Here is a 14,947-nt window from a genome sequence, read left to right as displayed (position 1 = left end):
TATATAGATGTATGTATAGATGTATGCATGGATGTATATGCTGGTATACCTATGGGCACGAAATCCTCAGGTAATTATCCTTCGGGAGGAATTTCCAGCCCGGAAGCCCAGTCTCCCCGCGGCTGGACCAAAGTGCCGGGCCGGGCCGGGCCCCCCCGTGCCTCCCGCCGAAGGAAGCACGTTCGGGGGCTGAGGCAGAGCCCAGGACCTCACCCGGACCTGCCAGCCGCTGCAGAAGGAATGAGAAGGACCCCAACGCGAGCATTGCTTCCCCCGAGCCTGTTCTTGCCGGGTGTTCACGCAGACACACAGACACAGGTGGGTCCAGGACGCTCCCACGCACAGCCATCCGATGGAAATACTCCCTCCCCGGAGGGCAGGGGAAGGGAAAGAAAAGGAAAGAAAGCCTTTTTTCCCCTGCTTTTCTTTGTCTCTATTTGGGAAAGACTTCAAGCGCGAAGTCTTAAGAGCCACCTAAGGTGCTTCAGAACAAAGATAAATTCACCTCATGATAAAGTAAGCAGGTGAAACAGATGACCACCTCTGGGGTTGCCCACGACACGAGTAAACGGTCAATGGCACGTTAGTCCCTGTATTCACGCGAATAGGTAAGACCAGGGGATGATCTGAACAGAGGAGAGGGGGCTGCCTTTGTCTCTAACCCCGGTGGCAGCGGGCTGTTGTCAGCGGGACGCAGCGAGGGCCCCCGCGCTCCCGGCGCCGGTGAAGGCAGCGAACAAAGGAAAATCCCGTGATCGTCCCGCTGCCGGTGCAGAAGGCGCCCGGCATCCCTGCCTGGCCCCCCTGAAGGGGACACTAAATAATTGATCAGCATCGATTGCCGGGATGCATTGGGAAGGGAAACCGGGCGCATCCCTGGCAGGCAGCCTGCTCCTTCCCCCACTGGCGCTGTCATCCTCTTCCACCATGTGCAAGGTAGATGAGGGGACGCAACTCAGCCTTCAGGCCTGGGCGGGGTTCTTGCCGTTTAATCTTTTCTTTTCTCTTCCCTTCGCTGCTTTCCTCCCTCCCCTCCTTGTCGTCTCCCAGGCCCAGTGAGGTCAGCTCATGAATATTGCTTCATTTTCCTGAGAGGCTCTGGCAGCGCCGGGTACCTCGTGTGCGGGTGCCCCTCTCCCTGTGCATGCATTTCGCCAGGCCGGCAGCAGACAAAGTGGTGGTGAGTAATGCGGCTGCTTTACCTCCAAGCCTTTTTTTTTCCTCCAAAAAGGGAATGTTACTCGGGATTCAGATGCAACAAACCCGCCAGGTATGAAGGGGGACCTGCGAAAATCCTCCCGCGCCTTTAAAACCCGGACAAAAAGCAGAAGCGCTCCCAAACCTTAAACCGCGGTTGCGAATGGGGATCTCGGGGAGGGAGAGGCGGGCGCCCGGCGAGGGGAAGGGGGGCCGGTGCCGGGGGGAGCCCAGCCTGAAGCCGCGGGCCGGGGAGATCCCCACGCCGGCGGGTGGAGCCACTGGACTTTTCCCTTTTGTGGCTGCCGTTTATTTACGCATTTTTCCGCCTGGGCAGCTGTTCCCGACAGGAAAACCTGCGGAGACGCCGCGTCCTGGCGCCACGTGGGTTTGCCTCCGGGGAGGAGGCTGTGTCGCGGAGTTTTGTGAGGACGGAGATTTCGGACTTGGGCTCAAACGGGACTTTTGTTGCGCCAGTTAAAAGAGGACAAAAAAAAAAAAAAATCGGCCAACGGAACCCTAGGCGGTAGCCAGTCCTGGAATTGGGGGCATGCACGGAGCGGGTTGTGTTCCCGGCAGATCGCGGCGGAGCTTGATGGCTTTGCTGCAGTGAAACTTCCCGAAATGATCCAGGTATACGCAGGCTTCCCGATTATTATTTTCAATTTAATTTTGAACAGTAGGTAAAAGGCATGTAATGAGTAAGATACAGGTTCTAAGCTGAGTCCTGGCTTTTTGCAGTTTCTTTAGGTTTGGATTTCAGGAGTGACATTTTGTACCTGTATAGCTCTGATCAACAGCAGTGTGGGAATTCTGTGATGGTTAATAGAGATACAAAGCAAGTCTTTTATAAAGTGTTGTGATACAAGTGTAAGTTTTGATAGGTTTACATTCCCATGCTCCCTTTTTACTAATTAATGCCTGGGAAGTTTCTGCCAAATTGTGTTCTTTTGAGCATTAATTTCCAGTATATTGGTTAAAATCATGGTGATAATGACAGTGCATTTGAGAGGAAACCCTGTGCTCCTGCCAGTGAGAGCAGAGAAAACACAGTCTCATTGTCTAGTATGTTCCAGGGAGTAAACCAATTGTCAGGGTACAGTACAATGTCTACATTGACTTTGCCCAGTCCTGTTTCTTTCTTTATTCCCTCTTCTAGTAGAGAATGGTTAGGCCGTGTTAGGAATGCTGTCATTTCTACTCTTGCCCATGTTTTTCCTTTAAGGACAGCTGAATAAAGGCTATGTGAGAACAGTTTGTGGATCACAGCCATTATTTTCATAATATATTAAGGAACATTAGCAGCATGATATGACTTTTAACAGCCCTTTTTAATAATCTGTTGTGGCCATGAAAACTCCAGTTTTGTCACTATGGGGGAAAATTGCCATGTGAGCACCCTTCGGCAAATACCACATAACATCTCATACTGGGTGAGGGTGTATTTCCTTGCATCCTCTTTTTGAAAATCTGCAGGAGTGATTATGCCTCAGTCCTATGTCAGCATAACCAGTAACAAACCTGAATCAGTCTTAAGTCCTGACAATGCCTCTGGAAAACAAACTGGGACAAATATGGGTTTAGAAGCTGATTGAAGGGCCCCTTTACTTTATGGCCCTCGATTCCCGAGTTTCGGAGGCCTGACCTTGTCCTGGAAGAGTCCCTGTCAAAGATGAAGGGAAATCTCTTGTTGCTTCCACGTGTGCAGCCCTTTGTACAGCAGCCTTTCCCCGCTCGGCTGTGACAGACGCCTGGAAGAGGCCTTTGAGGAGGCAGACAGGGGCAGTGGCAACCCAGACTGGCACTCGGCTTGGTAGCGAGGACGAGCGAGGGGGAAGGCGGTGTGTGGATGGAAATTTAACTGTGATGTGGCAGCCCGTAGGGGGAAGGGTTCGGCCTCGGGGGGGGGGGGAGGGGAGGCGGGGGAAACGCCCCTAGGTGCCAGCGGAGTGGGAACTGATCTCAGCCTCAACCGTGCCGTGTGGACTCCTTTCCGAAAGCCACTCACTCCGGACTGACGCCGGGCTTCAGCCCCGCCCGGCTTGACCCGGCCGCCGCTCTACCCGCAGGTGCCCGCGGGACGTGGGGCAGGGCTCGGGAGCGACCGGGGCGCTGCGGCGGCAGGGAGCGGCCGCCGGCGCTGCCAGAGAGCCCGTCTCCCCGCCGCCCCGGGTCTGTCCTCCCCGTCCCCACCCCGACCGTCTTCTCCGCTTCTCCTCCCCCAGCTCCCAGGGCGGCGGCGGCGGCGGAGGCGGAGGACGCCGCCGGTGATGGACGCCTCCCCGCGATAGCCGCCGCCATGAGCCAGCCGCCTGCAGGGGGCGCCGCCGCCGCCGAGCCTCGCCTCCATCCCGAGGGCAGCAGCGGCAGGAAGCAGCAGCGAGCCTCCTCTCCGGCCAGGGCCCGCGACAACCCCCCGCGCCCGCCGCCCGCCGCCGCCGCCGCTTCCCGCGCCCCGGCCGCCGCCGCCGCCAAGGCCGCCTCGGCGCGGCCGCCGCCGGGCCAGGTCCCCAGAGCCGCCCGCGGCCGCGCCGCCGACAAGCCGCCGCGCGGCGCGGGGCCGCCGGGAGCTGTCCAGCCCGGCGCCGGTGCTGAACCGCCGCCCGCCGCCGGCGGGAAAGCCGCCGCCGAGGAGCCGCCGCCGCGCGCCGCCGAGCCCGCCGCGCCGCGGGCCGCCGAGGAGGCGTCCCCTGCAGGAGGCGGCGGCGGCGGGGGGGAGCGGGAGGGGGCGTTGGCGCCGCAGCCGCCGCCGCCGCCGCCGCCCAAGCAGTGGCGGGGGAAAGCGGGGCGGTCTCCGCTGAAGGGCGCGGGGGAGGCGGCCCCGGCGCCTCCATCTTCCTCGGGCGCGGGGAAGGGCCGCGGGGCGGCGAGCGGCGGCGGGTACTGGAAGGAGGGATGCCTGCAAAGTGAGCTCATCCAGTTCCACCTCAGGAAGGGGCTGGCGGCGGCCGCCCAGATGCAAACCAAGGGCAGCAACCACAGCAGCAGCGGCAGCGCTTCCTCCGCCTCCTCCTCCTCCGCCTCCGCGGCCGCCGCCCCGGCCGAACCTCCGCCGGCCGCCTCCGCCTCCTCGCCCTCTGCCATGGCGGCGGCCGGGGCGGAGGGGCTGCGGCAGGACGAGGCGGGCGGCGGCGGCAGGAGCGGCGCCCCCGAGGGCGCCCTGAGCACGCAGCAGCAGGAGGAGATGCAGGAAGAGATGGAGAAGCTGCGGGAGGAGAACGAGAGCCTCAAGGTGAGGGGCCGGGGCAGCGGTGGCAGCGGGGGGGGGCCGGGGCTGGGGTGGCGGCGGGGGTAGGGGGGAACGGGGGCCGAGCGGCCTCCCCATGCCCGCGCCGGGAGGGGGCTTCCCGGCCGCCCTCTCCCCCGGCACTAGCGCTGGAGGCAGAGTTAAGATGGCCCTGTTGTGGGGTGTGCGGGCAGTGGCGCTTCCCCGCTTCGTTGCAGTGCTTTTAATGAGCTGGGTTGTATTTAGCTGGTGTCCCTGCGGGGAGGAGCTCCATTTTGGCTGCCTTTCCCTATACGTGCTGACATCTGTGCTTTTGACCCACCTGTTGCGTCCCTGTCCCCTTCTCGCCCCGGTGCCAGAACGAGATAGATGAGCTGAGGACGGAGATGGACGAGATGAGGGACAGCTTCTTCGAGGAGGACGCTTGTCAGCTTCAAGAAATGCGCCACGAACTGGAGCGAGCCAACAAGAACTGCCGGATCCTTCAGTACCGGCTGCGCAAGGCCGAGCGCAAGAGGCTCCGCTACGCCCAGACCGGCGAGATCGATGGCGAGCTCTTGCGCAGCATGGAGCAGGACCTCAAGGTACGGACATGAGCAGGTGTCAAGGGAAGGGAGCGCCTCAAACGGAGATACGAGCGTGCTCGCGGTCCTCATGACTCAGGCATTTCCATACATTCTGTCATACACTGTGCACCCAGTGCAGCTCGTAGGATAGCAATGGCCAAGCTTACCTTGGTAACAGAAGCCCTTCAGTATGTAGGTATGCTATTTTCAGCTTTAGTCCAATCATTTTTTGTAAAGTTAATGTGCAAGAAGTGATTCAAATACAAATTAGGATCTAGAGGTTCTGGATCTTTTATGATGAACGCAAAACATACCCTACCAGCGCAAAATTAAACCAACCTCACTGAATCGTCCTGAAATTGACTTTGAGAGGATTACTGTACTCTTCAGTAAAGATTTCAGAGGACCGGTAGATTGAATACTTGCAGAGTCACAACACAAAATCCTGACTCCGTTAGTGTCAGTGGAAAAACTGCTGTTACCTTCAGTGAAGGCAGGATTTTCCACATCAACCTGAAACCATAGACACATCAAATTTCAATGTGTAATCAACTGTATTTAATCCATAACATCTGAATGAACCACAGCCCATTGTTGAGGAAAAATTTCAGCCCTTGTTTAAAGATTGTTGTTGATAAAATATCCATCATCTCCGTTCTAGATTGGTCCAATTACAGAAAAAAAACCCGTTTCTTGCACTAGTTGGAAGTTGTTTTCTGCCTCCAGCCACTAGACTTTGTTAAGGCTCCTACTGAATCAGGACTCCTAAACCTTTTTCAGTTGACTGGTCTCCCTCCATTTCTCATGGAAGTACAGACCTCTGTATAGGACTACTTACCTATGGCTTGTTGGATTCAGTGGACTGTAGTTGAAAATGCTAATTTAATACATAATCAGGAACAAGGTCATTCTTAAACTTCTTTCTGATGAGTCTAATGGATTGAGAGTGTTATTCGCAAGCCTGGTTTGCACACTTGGATCATCTTTTATGAAAATTTTGTAGCTTGTCATTGTTCTTATTAAAATGTAGACACCAGTCCAAGACACGTTCCAGTAATTCTCTCACTAATGCCATTTAAAACACCAATATCCTTCTCTGTATTTCTATTTGATATGCCTTTCCTGTGCATATTCAAAACCTACGTTTGCTGCTGTGACTGTGACAGTTCTGTAAGTACAGCTGTTCATGTGGCTCTTGACAAAATAGTGTCTTCCTGGTCAAAAGCATAATGACCCCTTTGTCAGGGCTCAGATGGAAGTGCTGATCGAAGCAAGGGACATTTTGTACACTCAGAATGATGCTTAGGTGAACAGTTGAGACACACACCTTTGCAGGCAGAATTTAAACGTGAGCCTTCATGTCCCAAGTGAATATTGTGATTCCAGCATCCAGAGTTGATTTCTTTGTTGGCTCGAAGCTACTTTGTATTAGCAAGTAATACATGTGCAGGGCCTGGGAAGGAAATAGACTCTCTGGTGAGGTGCTCACCTGCAATATAGGAGATATTAGCTAAGGCCTTAGGTTGAGCTGGACAAAGAGGTCACTTCAATTAGGATTTCTCCCATGTCTTTCCTAATAACCATACAACTGACTATTTGGAAAGGAATAGTGTTTTTGCAAAGTGTTCCCACAGATCATGAATGTGTTCTGCTTTGGAGTAAGGATGAATGTCTAATGCCAAATTTCTGCCAAACTGAATTCTGGGTGCTGGCTAACCATAATTGTAACTCATGTGCAGTTCTCTGTAGTGTTCCCAAGTCCTCCTCTGAATAATTTCTATCCAAAATAACGTTGTCCATTTTGCATGGGTAATATATTAGGGGACTTAATCCTTCAGAGATACAGTCTTGCATATAGCTGTATTAAAATGCATCTTGCATAAGTGAGTCCCATTTCCCACGTGATCTAGAATGCTCTGTAGGATTTCCCTGCATTAATTGGTACTCCACCAAATTTTGTGTCAAAAAATCACTGACAGTAATGATTTTGTTATTTGGTTGTATTTACTGATATAGACTGTATCTATGGACCGAAGATAGATTCTGATAGGATGCTGTTAAAAACGTCCCCCATGATTTTCCATTTACTTTGGTTGGACAACCAGATGAGCAGTTTAATACCAAGTGCAGGAAAAGACATCAAGATACAGCCCTGTGGTGTGATTCTCAGCTCATCCTGCAGTCTCTTTGGAGTATGGTTATAATTGAAATTCCCCTCCACTCTCTCTTTCTGTTGGGCATTATGTGTCTTGAGTGTGTGTGCAGTGGGGGAGGTTATTGAATGATCTTGTGCTACACTGCAGTGTTGTATCAGTAATTCACACACACTGGGTTTCTTGTCAGGGGAGGCTGAGTCACTAGCTGCTGCTGCTGTTTTCTGGTAGATCGGATTCTTCTAGACTGCTTGGTTGCAATTATTATTTTTTTCTTTAGAGTTTAGAGAGTCAAAGAACTCTCTTTGACATACAAACATAAAGATCGTTCTAGTGAAAGACATAAAGGATAGCTCTCTGAGCTCCCCTAGCTAATGCTAAGAAGGATTAATTATACTTTCCAATGTTCTAAAAAAAGCAGGAAATTATTTTCAAACTATGTGTCTAAATCACCATCATAACAGTGATTAGTGTATATTTAAATATTTTTGGTGCATGATTATAGTTTCTGGTGGTTTCACAAAATGCAATGCAAGTGGCTCGAATGGCAAAATTCTCATTATTTTACATGAAGAAGAGGAATTAGGTCTTGACATGTGCCTTTTAACTCTATTCCTGGGAAAATGCATTAAAAAAAAAGAAAAAAGCAAAAACCTTAGTGTTTATTTTAATTTTGGACATCATTTGGGTGAACACAAGGCCAGTAAAAATGTTTTTTGTTCATATTTTACTCTTTAAATTAACCAATAGTAATAAATGCCAGATATTTAGATTAACTGTCCATGAAGGAGAGAGAAACTAGCAATGTTGAAATAAAGGTGTGTCCGTTCGTGGTCCTATACCAGGCACAGGTACATTAGGCCTGGAGAAGGTGGACCCTGTTTTTAGATGCTTCTGGATGTCAAGTATTTGAAGGGCATATGCCTTAGCGCACTGAAAAACATAAGCTAGCAGTAGTTGAGAGAAAATAGGTGCTGCACTGTCTCCAGGAGTAATGAAGGTCCTGTTTCACTGTTGACATAACAGAACCTAAGAAGGAGTTGGTGTTTAGTGTCTAATGTGGTTTCCAGTGAAGTCCATAGGAAGGCTATACCATTTTTGGAAGCCATATTGGCTTGAATTTTGAAACATTTAGAATTCTATCTTGGGATGTCCTTGTCTACCTTTCCTTTCACACCACTTCCATCCAGAATTAACCTGTAAATGGTTGCTTAGGTGCTAAGCACTGCAGCAGTAATTCTTTTTTTTTATCTTTCTTTTGAAATATCATTTTATTTAGGTTGCAAAAGATGTATCGGTGAGACTTCACCATGAGTTAGAAAACGTGGAAGAAAAACGTACTGTAACAGAAGATGAAAATGAAAAATTAAGACAGCAGCTTATAGAAGTTGAAATTGCCAAACAAGCACTACAGAATGAACTGGAAAAAATGAAAGAGGTTAGTGTTGCTATTTACTTCTACACAAAGTATTTGAAGTTCTCAAATTCTTATTGCTGAACTAACTGGTTTTCTTCCTATAACTTGTTTTGGGGACAAAAAATATGGCAGGCAAAAGCTGAAAGTTGCAAAGAGTGCTGATTGGGAAGCTGAGAACAACCTAAAATACTCGGCGTTTCCTAGGCGAAACAGAAACCAAGCCGTGGCTTTGTTTTTCCTATACAAGGACTGAAATGTGGAACTGATGGTAACAGAGTTCAGAGGCTTTGAGACATTGTACTTAGGTTAAGATACATGCAGGAAGAGTGCTGAAGGGAGTCAGAGGCATCTAACTTTGCAGATGATGTTCCCCACATGTTTTTACAAAGACCAGTTTTTTTCCGTTGCTAACTACTGCTAGGGACTAGCAGGCACACTGAGACGGGGGATCTAGCCACCTCCCCATCTTGTTCAGTCATGCTCTTTGGAGTACTGGGAAGTGAGAGACTCTACCTGGCCTTTCAGTCTAAGCATAATTTTACATTATATCTAATTCATCTTCAAAACTACTCCATTCACCGTTATATAGATGCAAGATACTGTGCCGTTAAGTAAGCAGAAAATTGTATTACAGCAGTAATAGCCTGGCTGACAGAGATAACAACGCATGCAGTAAAAAGAGAAAGTGTTGACTAAAAATGACTTCTCAGAACAGATTTTAGAAAGAGTTCTCCATTTCAGTGTTTAAAATTCAATGAATGCCACTGATTTTCACTTTTAGTAATATTCCCTAGCAGGAATGCCAATGTCTACTTTGATCTTGCATGAAGCAGAAGATATGTATTTCAGTTGTTAAGAAAGGTAGGAAATTTTCAGTTGTATGATAAGTTATAGTATTTTTAGGAACTGCAAGTGCTTACTTTAAGTGGTGTAGTATTAAAAATATTCATATGTTTTCTTTACAGGAACTGAATTTCAAACATGTTAGTAGAGGATAAACAGGTGGTTTTTTCCGCCTTCTACTGCTTTTCCAGATAATTGCAGATTTGAAAAGGGCATGAAAGAAATCTGAGCCTTATTCAGCTGCCCCTTCCTCTGCCTGAGACTTTCTTCTTCTGTTTTCACTCTCGTTTCTGCCATCAAATACAACTCAGTTTCTGGGACCATCTTCTTTATGAGAGCATGATCTTTCTGTTATTAACGTTACAACTTGTTGTTAAGCTTGGCTTTACTCAAAATTTTCCATTATTCTTGTCCATTCAGACTCTACTTTCTTGTAGATTCCCATTTCTGGATCCTTTCCTCCTGTCCTGTCATAGGTTGTACCACAGTAAGCTTCTTTTGGATCTTCAGACTACAATGAGATGTAGTGGCAATTTAATAGCTTATGCTCTTTGGGAGCTATGTACCTGCAGGAAATTAACCCAATAAATAGGCTTCTTTGTCATCAGTAGTTACTTTCTCCTTATCCTGATTCTTCCCTCTGGCCCACTGTACTGAACTATGGTTCTGCTGGTCTCATACTGCTCTCCACTTCTTTCTTTAGCTTAGGTGTTTGCCCCTGTCTGTCTTTGCAGTTGGTATCAATGAGACTTCAGAAGAAAGGAAAGTATCATGTTTAAGCTAGGGGCTGTTCTACACAACATTATTTTCATGAAGCTGAAACAGATAGATGATTGCCATTGGCACAGAATGGAAAAATGAGCCAGAATGGAAAAATGCAGTAAGACTTTACACCAAAGCAGAGGTGGAGAGGACAAAGAGTCAGAAATACATCCTTATACTGAACTGGAGAGGAGAACTGCCATGCCCAGTCACTATATGCATCATCATAATTAGGCAGGAGTTTTCATTTATGTATTTCAAAGAGGCTGCTGAGTCCCTTTCAGTAGGAGAAGGCTGCTTGTCAGGCTAGGACTTTCAGCACAGCATGGGGGAAGTTGGAGGATGGTTGAGGAGGTGCAAGTCAGAGAAAAGCAAGCTTGAAGAGAAGCCAAATTATTACGCCCTTTGCAAGCATGCCATGACTTGGGGGACCTATGGAAGGATGCTGGTGAAGAATACTAGTTCTCACAGATTTGAAATTTAGAATCTGTGAAGAAGCTATGAGAATGTTAACATGAAACAACCATGAAAACCACCCAAAGCAGTCTGAAGTGCATTAGAATTTTTCTGTGACAAATAGCTTTTCTGCTTTGGTAATCGGAGGTTTCATGCATCTTAAATGTCATTGTCAGATAGTCATAATGTTAATTTTCTGTTTGCTTGTGAGTTATTTCCTCCAGTTTCATGGGTTTACAACCCTTTCTTGTTTCAGTACAGCCATTATAATCAATGCAACCTCCCGCTTAAGGAAGTTCTACTTAGCATAAATAGGAAAGCAGACTCAAGACCTTTTGTCTGGATTGTGATCTTCACTTTATTGAGCTTAGCGTTAATGGGAGCGTTAACGTCCAAAGACAATGAAGCATTTTTATTTTAAAGCATAATAACAGTGCTCAGAGTATGTAATGACTGATTTCTGTACTTTTTTGTCATAAAATGTACTGCAAAACCACAAACCTTTCCATTCTTCTTAATCTGTTTATGTATAACTGCCATGGGAAATTTGTTCTCCTTTTATAATGAACAGCGTGAGATAGCAGAGAATGGTTAAAAGACTTAATAGAAAATGTTGGAGGCAGAAGCATAATTTTTTGTTAGGTAGTCTCTAGAGCAGGACCAAAGCCAAAGTTCTCTCTATGTAGATTCTATATTGTTTTAAAAAACATGGTAGATTTGACTGGAAACATGCATAAAAGATAAATACTAGCAGATGTGTTTGTGTAGAGTTCTCCAGTGAAAGTTTGGGTGAATATAGACTTGTGAATGTATTCGTCCATTAATATAGAGAGATAGTTTCTGTTTACTTTCTTGGTTTGGAGCTTTTGAAAAAAATAATTATGATATATTCCATGACAAATGGAAGTTGTTGTTGATGGCAGCAGAAGCTTGCAAGCATCCAGGATTTGGAAGGTGTTCCAGCAAAGCATACATCTTCTATCAATTACTTTTACTTTCAATCCCCCAACCTGCAGCTGTTTCATTTAGTGTTATTCCTGCAAACATCCACACGGAAACACAAGATTTTTAATCTGCATTGTCAGTTTTTGGAATTTATTTGTAGCAACTGCTGCTGATTTCCTCTTTGTTATTTGTTATTATTAATTTTAATGCCTTTTAGGAAGCTGAAACAAACTAGAGAAATTGTTTCCTAGAAGAAAGAGAAACCAACTGTAGCTAGATGTAATTTTTTCAGCTATTTAAAAAAATTGTTAATGAGTTGTTCATTAATTAATTAATTAATGTTCATTAATCTGATGGTAACTGTTTGTTAAAGCCTAGCTAACTCTTGTAGAGCTTTTCATGATAGCAGTATGAACTAAGATTCATTCATTTGCTATAGCTATGTAGGAAATGCCCAGTTAGCCATGCTTTAGATGGTTTGCTGTGAGACAAATGAAGTAGGGGGAAAATACGACAGATGTACTGGACCCTAGGCTTTAGAAATCCTCATTGCAATGCAGACATGTAATTGCAAGAGGCACAGTGTTTTTTGGAGACATACATCTTTCTGGATAGAAATAGATTGCTCTGCTAGTACTCCAAGCTGGCCAGATGCAAGACAGCTCAGTTCTTACAGCCACATTAGGGTGATGTGGTCAAGCTACCATTTTCTTCTTCTAAGCATAGGTTATTAGTTCAGATACAGAGCTTGTGGTAACCATGGTTACATGGCACGTGAACTAGAGATGTCTTTTGTCCCATCAGTTCAGACTGCAGGCAGAGGAGTTTATGCCTCCCCACATGGGTCTGTGTTTTGCTGGAGTGGTGCCTCTCTTGCCAGTCGGTCTGTTTTGTATGCTGCGTGGACATGGAAGAAGGCAGCAGGGTCTGGAGAACTGGGCACCGGAGCTGGGAGGAGGAATCTGAATTATGTTCCTATTTTGATACTAACCTGCTGTGAGACCACAGGAAAGTAATTACACTTTTCTGCTTACTCTTGCAACCTTTGCCTGCCCTGTTTATGCACAGATTAACTTTCCATACATCTCTGAGTGCTCAAGCTACACAGAAATCAGAATTCAGAATTGAAACTTTCTCGTCCGCTATTTGTCTTGGTCCCTTCTCTCAGGACCTTAAACTTCACCATCTCACAGCTGGGGCTGCCAGTGCTACCATTGGCCATCAAATGCCTGACCAATGCTTCCTTATTTGCAAGAAGTCCATCAAAATGATTCCCACAGCTGACTTGTTTATCACCTGTGGCAAAAATTGTCTTCAATCCATTACAGAAATCATCCATTGCAGACTTCTTCTAGTTGTCTGAAAAATGCTTCATCTATTTCTTCTTACTCATCAGATGGTCTGTGGAAAATACCCCAAATGATGCCACCCATGCTTCTCTGTCCTCTGATTCTTACCCATAGCTCGCAGCTGGTCCATCACCTGTTACAAGGCAAAGCTACGTGCAATTGAACTGCTCTTTTATGCAGAGCACAACCCTTCTTCCTCACCTTTAGAGTTTGTATCAATCCATGGCTGCACCCCAGGCATGTGAGCTATCCCATCATGTCTCTGTGATCCCAGTGAGGTCACAGCTCTGTAACTGTGCATGGATTTCTAGCTTCTGTTTGTTTCCCGTGCTGCATGCATACAAGCAGATGCAGCTCCATCTCTCCCTGGAGATGGATACTTGGTTGTGCTGCTTTGAAAGGGAAAGTTTGTGCCTCCTGCATCATTGTCTCCTAAGCACTTCCTAACTGCACCTCATGTTTTCATTTCTCTTGAGAGTTTTGAGCCTCATTTCAAACAGCTGGTAATGGAGGGAGCAGGGACAAGGCAGAGAGAGATGAGACACTAGTACGACTGCTGATGTAGCTGATCAGCTTCACAGGATCAGTGTAGTAAGTGGTACTCTTCGAAGAGTTGCAGTAATTTACTTGCTCCTGGCACCAGATGGCAGCAGGGGAGGATTTAATACGTCTCTCACAAGCCTGGTTCCCTCCTGGGTCTTTTGGAGGACCCAAATACCAAGTCTATCAGCAACAATTCTACTAAAAGTACTTTTAAGCAGAGGGTTTCCGTGATCTGGAATCTCAGTTTGTTGCCTCATGAAAATTCAATTTGCTTTGGTGAAAAGAACAACAGGATAATGAGGAGGCTTTTTTAAAAAGAGATGAGAAACACATCTCTGCCTGAGTTTATACAGGAAAAAGCAAAAAAGTCCTCTGTCTCCAGTTGTGGCTCAGTGATTCTCTAAGCGCCACATCCCTGCAGATGCAGAACCCCCAGTTACTTCTGCCAGGCTTGCTTATGTGAAATTCTGTTACCTTTGGTATCCTGCCCAAATATTTTGTTCCTTTAAAAATAGGACTCTGCAGGGATGCTATTCATCATCTGTGAGGGTGTGACTGCTATCTTTGCTCAGAGCACACTGATTTCACAGTGAACAAAATAAGCAGAGTTTGCTTCAGTTTGGTTCTTTGAATATGAGAAAAGAATCATAACGGAGAAAGAAGTTAATTTCTATTACAAAATCTGTTGTAGTAATTCTCTCAAAATGTCATGCCATAAACAGGAAAAAAAAAACACGTGCTTTTGAGAAGTAGTTTACACTTAAGCCTCATAAAATTACATTTTAATTATGTATCAGCCATCAGCAGTTCACATGAGCCATTTGCTTCAAGACACTTTATCAAAACTGAAAATAAACAGCCTAATGGTCAATAATAATATAGCTCCAAAACATATGTAATAAATAACAAATGATTTCAAAAGAATAAAACTCCATAAATATCTTATTGTGAAGAGGTTTTGTGAGTAAAGATGCCTCGAGGGGATTTTTTTTCAGAGTCATTGAAGCTGGTGTGCTGCTTTGTGGATTCCTATTGAATTGTCTTAAAATTTGCAAGGATGTGTACAAGGAGTGGCAAGATTGCTTGCTAATGGGGAAGTAATAATGAAAGAGTGGCAACTGTAGTGAAAATGGAATACGTTTAAAACAGAAAATAATTCAGCCATCACAAAATTAAGTTTGATCAATTCTTTTGAATCTGTAAACATAATTCTGCTACTTTGGTTTGATGGGGGCATGGGAGTTCCTTCCTTGTGGCAGAATGTTACCTTGTTTTCCTTCCTTTCTGTGATGAATATCAGCAGCTTTACATTTGCAAGTTCTCTTGTCAAAGTTATTACTGATACTACATACGGTCTTCAGGTAAAATCAGAGTCTCTTTGCAGTAAGCTCTATTTTAAGGGGAAAAAAAAAGTAATGACCATCTTAAAAAAAACTAAACAGGATGGAGGCACAGGATAAGAGCTGAGTTTTCAAACACATAGAAACTAT

At 46.4% G+C, this 14,947-nt stretch overlaps 1 protein-coding gene across 1 annotated transcript in view; it reads left to right on the top strand.

The window, feature by feature from the left end:
• The first annotated feature begins 3,496 nt into the window (after positions 1–3,496).
• Positions 3,497–14,947, top strand: part of MTCL3 (MTCL family member 3) — a 29,709-nt gene continuing 18,258 nt past the window's right edge. Inside the window, exons 1-3 of the mRNA XM_075145806.1 lie at positions 3,497–4,429; positions 4,783–5,007; positions 8,422–8,580. Of these exons, the coding sequence (XP_075001907.1) occupies positions 3,497–4,429; positions 4,783–5,007; positions 8,422–8,580 (1,317 nt within the window). The remainder of the gene's footprint in view (positions 4,430–4,782; positions 5,008–8,421; positions 8,581–14,947) is intronic.

Source organism: Calonectris borealis, chromosome 3 (genome assembly GCF_964195595.1).
Source record: "Calonectris borealis chromosome 3, bCalBor7.hap1.2, whole genome shotgun sequence".
NCBI classification, from domain to species: domain Eukaryota; kingdom Metazoa; phylum Chordata; class Aves; order Procellariiformes; family Procellariidae; genus Calonectris; species Calonectris borealis.
This window is presented reverse-complemented; position numbering and strand designations above follow the sequence as displayed.